At 53.7% G+C, this 11,042-nt stretch overlaps 1 protein-coding gene across 1 annotated transcript in view; it reads right to left on the reverse strand.

Annotated features, from left to right (window-relative positions):
- Positions 1-11,042, reverse strand: part of TLL2 (tolloid like 2) — a 131,303-nt gene that overhangs the window by 1,519 nt on the left and 118,742 nt on the right. The window contains exons 15-20 of the mRNA XM_007456189.1: positions 10,861-11,021; positions 10,029-10,209; positions 8,466-8,591; positions 6,326-6,453; positions 2,878-3,091; positions 260-510 (exon numbers count right to left, since the gene is read on the reverse strand). Coding sequence (XP_007456251.1) covers positions 260-510; positions 2,878-3,091; positions 6,326-6,453; positions 8,466-8,591; positions 10,029-10,209; positions 10,861-11,021 — 1,061 coding nt within the window. The remainder of the gene's footprint in view (positions 1-259; positions 511-2,877; positions 3,092-6,325; positions 6,454-8,465; positions 8,592-10,028; positions 10,210-10,860; positions 11,022-11,042) is intronic.

Genomic DNA, 11,042 nt, shown 5'->3' on the forward strand with positions numbered 1-11,042 from the left:
GGGGGGGGGTAGGGGGCGGGGAGAGACGAACCCTTTGCAAAACTAGGCAGTCCTAAAAAGGACTTGCTCTTACCTAGCTGACCTAGGTATTAGGTCCCCGGTACCTCCCAACCTCCTCTGCGACTACCCTCCAGCTTCCCTCTGTGCTCCAGCAGAGCGGGCCTCCTGGCTGGTGTTATAAGCGGGGCAGGGACTCTGACGCACGTGTGTCTGACCCAACAGTTCCGCGGCCCGCCTCCCCCGCATCCCCGGGACTCACCCCGGAGCCGCAGAAGCGGCCGAGCCTGGGCGCCGTGCTGTCGTAGCCGTCGTACGCTTCCATGTAGTCGTAGCCACAGTCGGCCTCCTCCTCGACCTCAAAGGTCCGGAATATCAACTCCACGCCGTAGCCGTCCTCCGCCGCGATCACCCAGTCGCAGCGGGCCTGGCTCGGGTAATTGTTGTCCCCAAACTGGGCATGGGAATAGAGCTCTTTGGTCTGCACTTCGGCCTTCAGCCTGCCCCCGCACTCTAGAGCGGAGAGAGAAGCGCGATGCCCCCTCCGCACAGACAGCGCACGCTCCGCGCCCCCTCTTCCCGGCCCCCAGTTTCTCTTCACACCCTCCGTACCGGCCAGTTTTCTCCACAAAGCCTGGTGTGTGCCCTGTGCGAAGGGTCGGGAAAGTTTCATCAGCCCATTTTACAGAGGAGTAAAAGAGATCCAGGAGTTTCAGGGTTCACTGGGGAGTCCAAATTGACCCTCACATACAAACCAAGGGCCTGTGTTCCCAGATTGGGCCATAGGGAGGCCTCGGGGAATAGCGGGGCATGCTACTGACAAAAGCCTTTTCCCCTCTCCACTTATGGAGACCTGGGGCCAATGGATGATTTGCCCGCCTGGTCGCTGGGATGTGATGGATCATTACCACTTTACTGCGTGGAAGCGCTAGAAGCATCTGAAAAGGGCTCACACTTGCCCGGCCGACTTACTGTAATTCGTCATTTTGCCAGCAGAGGGCACCAAAAGCACGTCAAAACTGCTGGTGAGCGCTCAAACCTGAAACCTCACAATAGACCTGGCTGGAGCCTGCATTTGAGAGCCTAACTATAGGCCAGCTTTGAAACCCCTGTGAGTGTTACAGGCGAGCTGCGCCTTGTACTTTGGACTTGTATTCTGTAGCCTTGGCTTCTGCGTTTTTTCACTGGGACAGTAACTCTGGTTGGCCTGAGTCCCATCCTACCATGTGTCTAGGCTGCTAGAGACCACATAATAAAAATGTGTAAATGAGAGGGATGGGAACTTAGAAAGCAACAGAAACTCTGAAGGCAAATTCCTCCACAGCAGGTCCTCAGCCTCCTCCCGCTGGCGTGGCTTCCACACTATCTGGTAACATTCCCCAGCCCAGCTGGAGCTCCATGTCCAGCCTGGCCCCAGTCCTGTCCGACTGCCAACTCTTAATCCCATGTGTGCTCTAGCTTAGAATTTCTTCCAGGTCTGAGCTGTCTTTGGGAAATTTCAAATTCTTGAGACGTGGCTGGCAAGGAAATGGGCGCTTAGCAGGGCAGGATGCCTTCCATCCTTCCTGCCAGATCCCCTCTCCATTCTTCCCCACCTGCTCTGGGCCCCTGGAGGCAGACCTCTGGGTCTACATGGATGAGCCCTTTGCCTTCATGATCCAGCCACAGGGAACACCAGCAGATCAGAGGAGGGAGGAGAGAGGTCAGGGCATTAGTCCCAGGCCCCCTCCTTGCTTGGTCCTCGCTCCTGTTGGGGGGCCCTCTGTTTGCTCCCCTCTATCTCTAGGCTCCAGGAACCGTTCCCTCCTCTGGTATCCAGGCCGGGGGGTAGTAACAGCCTTGCAACCTAGCTCTGGTTGCTGCACTGTCCCCATGGTGTCCTCACACCCTGCCCACCCCTCTGTAAACAGTCCCTTATTAAATTCTCCTCAAATAACGATTCTACCTGAGTGTGCCCCCATTGCCTGAAGGACCCTGACCTACCCTGAGCACCCACACTCAGCCCGCAGGGACAAGAGGGTGAAGTCACTAGTTAGTGGCTTTTAAACTTCACCGGGGAAGTGACAACGCAGCCGTGAACGGTGGGGAGTTTTCTCCCAGGCAAGGGCCAGCCAGACGGAGAAGGTGCTGGCTGTCGTTTTGTCTCACCTGATTCATGTTTTCTGGTTCTGGGAAAAAAACTGGGAGGAGGGGCTGTTAAAGGGATCAGAAAACCTCACAGTGATCATCATCATCATCTCAGACTCTGAGTGGGCTGCACAGTCACCGCTTTGCCAGAGGGCCAGGATCAGAGAGTCAAAGCTGCTTCAAGGGTTCTAGTCCCAGGTTGTATCCTTTAAATGGCTAAAGAGCAGAGCCAGTGTTCTTACTGACTTTCTTCCGTTTAACACAGTAAATAATGTAAGTTATATGCATAAACATTTTCCTCCAAAGGGCTGAATAAAGTTATTTATTTCAAGTGAGGAAAAATAATGGGGAACAAAAGCACTTTTCATCTTCTGGAACCGGTCCTTGGAGGGCACAAAGGGCTACTTACCCTCCACCACTCAGCACCCAGACTCAGGGTTTCACAGACCAGCAAAATTACAAGTAAAATTTTAAAGGCAGGGTGGGGGGCGGTGGGAGGAAGAAAGAAAGGGAGGAAAGAAACGTGGCGCTGACAAAGGGTTGCCCCTTTCAAAGGTTGTCAATGAAGGATATTAAAAGAGAACAACCCTTCCCCCTATGGTCGCCCGTGTTTCATTTTAAAAGGGACGTGTTATCATACACTGCTCATCCCCCATAGTCAGAATTAAAGGTGGTCCTTTCACTGCCTTGATCACCCATCTATCTCCAGTCCATGTGGGGATCAGCTGAAGGCCGGGCTCCCAGCCCACGCACCTGTGCTGTGCATGGCTTGGAATCCTCTCCTCTGCACCGAGGCGTCCGAATAAAACCGGAGAAACAGGCTGCTGCCCGAAGCCACCACGGGGTCTGGCTTCTTGCTGCCGCAGAAACGGCCGAGGACCGGGGCCAGGCTGTCGGGCCCATCGTGCAGCTCCAGGTGGTCATAGGCACATTCCTGGTGCTGCTCGATCTCAAACTCGTTAAACGTCTAGGGATGGAAGAGCAGAAAGTGAGGCAAGGTCACTTCAGCCAGGGCGGGCCCCCCTCTCCCGCGGTGGGGGAGGATGGGGCACGAGGCCACGCATCTGCCCAGCCAGCTGTGCAGGCGGCATGGAGCCCGTGGTGATGGTGGCCACATCTGTTGAGCAGGTCTCCAGCTAGCCCCTCTCTCAGTCCCCAGAACAACCCTATGAGCTATTGCTACCATGACCACTATGTGGATAAGATGGTCGGGGTCAGAGCGTTTCAGTGCTTGTTGGTGTCTGTGCTCTTTCTGGCACATCCTGCAGCTTCTCCCTCAACGATGAGAGCAGCAGTGACCAAGGTGTTCACTCTGAGCCAGGGGCTGTTTTAAATGCTTTGTAAGTAGTCATCTTCATGACCCTGTGAGGTGTCCACCATGATAACCTCCACCTTACAGATGAGGAAACTGAGGCACGGGGCTGTCGGATAACTTGCCCAAGGTCACCCACTGGCAGAGTTGGGCCATGACCAGGAGGTCAAGGAGCCCTTGTGCTTAACCCCTGCACTGCACCGTGTGAATGAGGCTTCATGAAGTGCGCGCTACTCCACGTCATTGTCCTGAGAGTGGCTGGCCAGAGTTGAATATTTTTTTCCATGCAGAGCCCTGCATTTTCTCACTCAATTCTGATAATACTGTAAGGGAATAGCTACTGTTATCCCCAGTGTGCAGAACGGGAAACTGGGTCTTAGGAAACTTAAGTGGCTTTTGCTCACGTGCAAACAGCTAGAGAAGGATGGAGCTGAACTGGACCCCCAGCCAGCCTGACTCCCGGCCACCACTCCTAACCATCACCAGGCTATACTGCCTCCCTCCTCTCTGTCCCCCCAAGACCGTCCCCTGAAGCAGGCCAGGGCAACCACATAATTCCAGGCTGTAAACCAGGCTCTGCAGCCCCAAATGTAGGGCCTCTCAGGCGTTGGGCACACGACTGGCCGATGGCCTTCCCATGGCTACAAGGGGGATGGGACAAGATGAGAGGGGAGGGTTTAACTGAAGACTTGGACCAAATGACAGAGAGGGAGAGAGAACATTAGCTGGGGGTTGGGATCGCAAAATTCACAAAAGGGGCCCGGGGTGACAGAGCAGAGATGGAGTTAGAGAGGGAGAAATAGAGGGGCCATTGGCTTTCGTAAGAATGACACACACATCTTGTGCTTGAGCTTTGAAATGGGCAAAGTTCTTCACACTTATAGGAAGGGAGGTGGGGCCGGAGAGTTGGGGTAGGGATGGTGGCCAGGAGTGGGAAGGGGGGTGCTGGTGGGACCAGGGTGGGCAATGCAATGGGAGAGTGACGGTGGGCCAGGGAGACGGGGCGCTCCCCAAAAGTCCATAGGACACCCTGTGGCTATCCCTGTGCAGTCAAACACCAGCTTCCTGGTAAGTGTTCAGCCCACACTCTGGTAGCAAAAAGGTAGAGCATGATCGGTGTACCCACCATCCACTTCCCAAGGAAGAATTTAAGAACTAGTGCATATGTATGTGCCTCGGGTAAACTGGAGATCTGGGTTCACTGGCCACTGTGATCGGTTGCTTTATTTCCTCAGTACTGTAGAGAACAGGAAAAGACGTTTGGGACAGTTACTAAAACCTTGTGGCTCTTCCAGGGAAGCGCCGCTACCAGTTGTGCAAATTGCGCGTTCCCAACCCCAGGGCGCGCCATTCCCCCGCTGTCTTCGGAGATTTGTGTTGCCACGGGCGATCGTCCTCCGGCAGACGGCAGCCTTTCTCTAATGCACTTGCTTTAATTCGCCCTCGCCCAGATTCAAGGCTGTTCCGACTGACCCAGGAGAGCAGCCGAAAGCATTTCCTACGCGGGCAGCCATGCATATGAGGTGCCCACTGGGCACCTGTGGTCAGAGGCCCTGCCTTCAGCCCTCGATGCCCCAGGCCTGCACCCGTGCCCAGCCTGGCCGCGCATTCATCCACCTGTCCTCCTCACCGCTCTCGCCAGTAAAGACCCACGCAAGTCCCTGGGTGATGGTCTATTTATCATCACCTTCTCCTTTGTTCTCTCCCCTTTCCCTGCATTATTCGTCCATAATTCAGGGGGACATCCATATACATTCTGAAGAGCTTAGCTATCTCCAGAGTTAGAGTGACCCATTTAAAAACTGTTTGTCTGCTGGAATACAACAACTTCTCCGGAAAGCAAGAGGGTTTGTTTTTTTTTTACAATACTTTTTTTTTTTTTTTTTTGGGGGGGGTGGTATGCGGCCCTCTCACTCTTGTGGCCTCTCCCACTGTGGAGCACAGGCTCTGGACGTGCAGGCCCAGCGGCCATGGCTCACGGGCCCAGCCGCTCCGCGGCATGTGGGATCCTCCCGGACTGGGGCACGAACCCGTGTCCCCTGCATCGGCAGGCGGACTCCCAACCACTGCACCACCAGGGAGGCCCCTAAGAGGGTTTGTTTTACACTCCACGATCTGCGAGTCCCTGGTGGCTGAGAAGCAAGACTTGTAGGAAAAACTCATTTCTCTTTTGAAATAACCGAGCATGGTGCGCAGACCACCACAATCATATGCGTGGATGGGACTTTAAAGAAAGGCTTGGAAGATATAGATTTTTAATTCAAGAGAGAATTAGCATACATAACTTAACCTCCTATTGTTAACTGGAAAAAATGTAAGTTGCAGAAGAATATGAAAAATAGAATCCATTTGAGAAATGTGAGCTTTCCTGTGCACACACACACAGAAATTTCTGGAAGAATTCACAAGAAAATGTTCAGAGAAGTCATTCCTAGAGTGAGCATGGGGATCTGGAAACTTGATTTCCACTTTCCAACCCTCTGACTGACTACATTTTTTGTTTAACCTTGAGAATGTTTTGTTTTTGGTTTTGGTTTTTTTTGTAAAATATTGTAACTGGAAACTATTGAATCTCAAACAGCGCTTGAAATCTGTGTGATGGGTGCCAGGTCATACTGACACCACTGTGAACAGGTGCTACTTACAGAGCTTTTCTCACCCACCACCCTGGGCGGAGGGCTTCAGGTGCCTCCTCTCTTAATCTGCACAACAGCCCGGAGAGGTAGGTTTCATTAGCAGCCCCATATTCCAGATAAAAAAACTGAGTCCTGGAAATGTTGAGTAAGTTTCCCCAAGTTTCAGAGCTGGGAAGAGGCCGAGCAGAGACTCAGACCCGTGTCAGCCTGATACCGAAGTCCGTGTTGTCCATAAACTTTGAAAATAACTCACAAGTTTCACCCTGTGGCCCGCGGTTGAAGAGATGTTCCAGGTACACTCCCTCCGGCTCGGGTATTTGTCAGGCCAGTTGGGGCTCACCAGGGTCCCCTCTGCACTGCTGATCTTGTGCACACAGCCAGCTGGGGGTGACAGGGGGGGGACACAGAAGAGAGAGAGAGGTAATTCATTTGTGGGCAGCAGAAGAGGCATTCCGGAAGAGTCTCTTCCCTGACCTCTTGTCACATAGTCATAATATGTGAGGGCAGGGTTTGGCCTCAATAAAGGGTCCCCCAGCTCAGAGATCTGCTGATTTATTTGGCTTTGCTGCCTTCCTGGAGCCAGGTCACCTCTCTTACTCTTGCTATTCTCATTGTGATTGTCACTGGAAATATGGTAGAGTTAGTGGTTGAGACCACAGGCCCTGGGGTCAGATGGGCCTCGGTTCAAGTCCTGGTGCCACCACCTACAAGCTCTGGGACTCTGAGCCTTGGTGTCCTTATTGGTAAAAGGGGTGCCAACACTGTAGCGGGGATGCATGGATTAAATGAGGTAATGCATGTGAAATGTTCAGTAAGTGCTAACAAAGATCTCCATCACTATGCCTTCTGTCTTTTAGTTTCCAAAGCAATTTCAATTGGTGGCTACGGATGTTGGCCTGGTAACCATGCTATTTGCAAAGAGCGGTCCCACAACTTGCTTAGTAAGTAGGATTTTGGCCAATAGCTAGAATTTGTCTCTATCTGTGTCGAACACTGCACTAGGCACTTTGATTGCATCCTTTCATTTAATCCTTCCCACCTTCTAATTGAGAAAATAAGCTGAGAGATGGCAAGTGACCTGTTGGTCCGAGGTAGAGCCAGGCCTGCCTTTGCTGTTGCTGATTAGGAAATAGAGGGCGCTGAGGAGGTACCACTGCTGTCTCTGCCCTGTGGCTTCAGGCTGAGGCAGCTGGAGGTTCAGGGTGGGTAAGAGGGAGGGGCGGCTGCACGGAGGTTCCCCCTCATTGCTGCCTCTGCTCCACAGAGAATGGGCGCCAACAGGGGCAGCAGCTCAGACGTGGGATGTTCGCTGCCGCACTCCCTGCCACCCTGGGGGAACGCATACAGTTCATCTGATGGGACCTTAGCGGAGTTATATCCCTCTTGCCCCCCCGCATCCACGCCACAGGGGCTAAACAAATTTTTTTTAAGTTCCAGAATGACAGTTCCTTCCAAGTTCTTCCAACCCACCTCTCAACCCAACCTGTGACCTCCTGTGTCCAGGTCACAGCGCTGGGCCCGAGGGTGGGCTTCTGAAGATGTCTAAGCTCATTCTTTAACCTTCCGGGGAGGCCCTGACCAGTCTCTGTGGCACCCCAGCCAGTATCTCCTAATTCTGAAATGTTTATCCCAGAACAGGTGTATGAGGTCTTCACATCTTCCCTCACCCTGATGTGCATGCGGGGCTCTGTGGTGGGGACAAGGCCTGGAGGCCTGTGTGTTCATCGAGATGCTCAAACTCCCTTTGCAGGATGGGGTAAGAACATGGGAAGGCCTTTCCCAGAGTGACTGGACACGAAAAGCTGTCTGGACTCCCAGTAGTGAATGGAGCAGGGAGCAAAGTCTTCCCCAAATTCTATTTTACAATTAGACCTGCAAACGGTAAATATGATTATGACATAGATGGCTGATATCTATTAACATTTCAAGCGCTTAATATGTGTCAGCCTGTCTGAAATACTTTCTAAGCATGCTCTCATTTAACCCTCACAAAAACTTTAAGAAGGAGGTATGTTTAGTCCGTTTGAAACAGAAGAGGACACTGAAGCTCAGAGAGGTTAACTAAGTCTCCCAAGGTCACACAGCTAGTAAGTAGCAGAGCCAAGATTTAAACCTAGGTGGTCTGATTCTGGAGCCTGGCGTTTAACCACTTTGCAATAATAACTGTAGGAGAGCACTCAAGGGCCCCTACAAGCTTCCTGAAGGAGTGACTGCCCTGGCGAAAATCACTCTTGAGCAGGGAGGTGGGAGGAGGGAAGGCAGAAGCTGAGCCTCAGTCCGCGGCTTGCTAGACCTGGAGGAAGCGCCCCGCGCTCTCACTCACGCATGCGCACACTCGGGCAGCCAAGGTGAGCCTCCCTGTGCCCTCCACCCCGGCCACGCTCCAGCCTCACCCTCTTTGCAGTCCTGCCGGTTCTCATGGAGCCGGTAGCCGTTCCTGCACCTGCACAGGTAGCTGCCGAAGGTGTTGACACATTCGTGCTGGCACCCGCCGTTGTCCTTGGCGCACTCGTCCTTGTCTGCGGGGATCAACGGACTCTCCTAAGAGGAACCACCAACTTGGGAATGTCCCTCACAGCCCAGAACCCAGCTCAAAAGGAGTCTCCAACAGGGAGCCTCCCTGATTGTCCCAACTCTATTTATCCTTCCACGGGGGCCGAGGGTGGGGCAGCATTCCTTGGATACTACCTGGCCCTGGTACATGTTGAATTCCCCATGCTCCTAAGGCACTTTAATGTATATATAGGTTCTCCCCTCCTGCTCCCCACCCAAACCAAGGAGCTCCTTAAAGGATAAGCTAGTATTAATAATAATATTAACAATAATAAAAATAACCACCGTGCACTGAGTATTTACCCTGTGATGGACACTAATCACTCTATTATACCCTCTGTATTATCTAAGTTAATTCGCATACAACCTTAGGAGGGAGGGGCCTATGCCCCCATTTTACAGGTAGGAAAACTGAGGCTGAGAACGTTAACGTGCCCAAGGTTACTCAGTGAGCAAGCAGTCTGTGTGACCAAAGGCCTGGGCTGTTACTCCACGGCCCCACACCTCCTCCTGCCTGTGGAGCAGGTAAGCGTGCGAGCCTCGGGCCAGGCGGCCCAGTGCCAGCTCTGCTCCTCCACTTCCAGCTGTTGTGACCTTGGGGAGCCCTTGTTTTCTGTACCTCAGTTGCCTTACCTGTAAAGTGGAGTCAGTTATGGTGTCCTTACCTCACAGGATTGTTGACAGAAGGAAACAAATTAGTACAGGGAAAGCACTTAGAACAGCGTCCAGCCCTGAGTCAGTGTTAGTTTTTATTTATTATTATGGATGGACTCAGATGTTAGCTGTTGTTGTCGTTATGGATCTTGTAGCTCAAGGCGGCACAGTATGCAGCCCTCTCCTAAGCCAGCTTCCTTCCCTGTCAACCAAGGACCAACCTCCATCCCCGGCCCTCCCACCAGGATAACTTCAAGGGTCAGGGACATCTCCCTCCTCTCTGTACCCTCTGCCCACTGCGGGTAATGTGTCACTGAACACTTGGTGCTTTAGTTTTGCCCTCTGATTCTATGAGGACAGCTAAGAATCCTTAAAGAGCCCGTAAAAAATAAAGAGATGAAGACCACCCAACACTCCAGTGCTGGAACCACGGGCTAGAAAGAGGCAAGGAACGCTCCTCTCCAAGCCCTCTGGGAGAGTACAGCCCTGCCCACACCTCGGTTCCAGACCTCTGGCCTCCAGAGCTGTGAGAGGCAACATTTTTGGTTGTTTTGAGCCACGTGGTTTGTGGTCGCTTGTTTTGGTAGCCCTGCAATAACATAGCCACCACGCTATAAAACCAGGACCGAGGCAGAGACACTGTGAGGGCCGGGGCAGCGGGCAGAGAGGGGTGGGCGGGTGCCCCGAGGCTGGGAGCCCACAAAGCCGTGTTGCCCTCAGCCTGTGGTCTTGCCCCCAAACCCGCACACCTGAGAAGAAGTGGGCCCTGAAGCCGCGTTTGGAGACCGTGTTGTCGGACTTGAACTCCACGCGCATGTTGTTGCTCTGCGAGGTGATGACCTCGGGTGTCTCAGAGCCACAGAACTTGCCGTGCAGCCCGGCGTCAGGAGACAGGCTGCTGCGCACCTCCACGAAGTCGTACTTACACACCTGCAAGGGGGAGCCATGGGGAGCCGCCCGGTGCCCTCAAGTCCCCGCCGCAGACCCTGGCGCATGGCAGGGCTGCCTTCCTGAGAGCTGCACCCTGCCAGGTGGGCAGTCGAGCTCTGTCAGGCCCAGCGGGAGGGTCCTCTCGACTCTTACTGGGGTCCCTCCAGCCCAAGGTGCAGACAGGGGGCACGCCTGACTAGCTGTCCAGTTGTAGGGCTCTGCCTGGGCCTCGGATGGCTGCCTTGATCATCCCGTGACCACCGCCCAAGGGAGGGAATGGGGTGTTTATGCCACCCTGGTCGCCAGCTGCATCTCACCGCCTCCATTCCTCCCAGCTGGACGCCAAGCCCCAGATTCCTACCCCAGGGGTTGCACCTGTCCTGACCACCTCGCAGCCCCCGCCCCCAAGACCCGCCTCCTCCTCTCTTGTCTTGATTCTCCTCGGATTTATCAGTGACAAGAGGACCAAAGCCCACCATCTGCAGAGGGTGTGCCGCTGAAACTGCCTCACCAAACACCCCCCAGATTCCGCCCAGCTACAACCCCACGACCCTAGGAGGCCACCTCCCCGCCTGCTGAGCCCCTCGCCAGTTTTCAGCCCTGAGCCACATCCCAACACGATCCCCAGTCAATTGGAGTGCAGAAACATACATCATTGCCTTCCAGTTCAAACACTTCAAACTGAAGGGAGATCCGGTACTGAGCGGGGGCCACCACTTGCCAGACACAGTTTTTGTTTGTAGGATACTCCTTTGGCCACCCAGGACTGGTGATGGTTCCATTCAGCTTGGTAATGAAACCGCCACAGGCCACTGCATGGGGGGGGGGGGGGA

Source organism: Lipotes vexillifer, unplaced genomic scaffold, assembly GCF_000442215.2.
Source record: "Lipotes vexillifer unplaced genomic scaffold, Lipotes_vexillifer_v1.1 scaffold184, whole genome shotgun sequence".
NCBI classification, from domain to species: domain Eukaryota; kingdom Metazoa; phylum Chordata; class Mammalia; order Artiodactyla; family Lipotidae; genus Lipotes; species Lipotes vexillifer.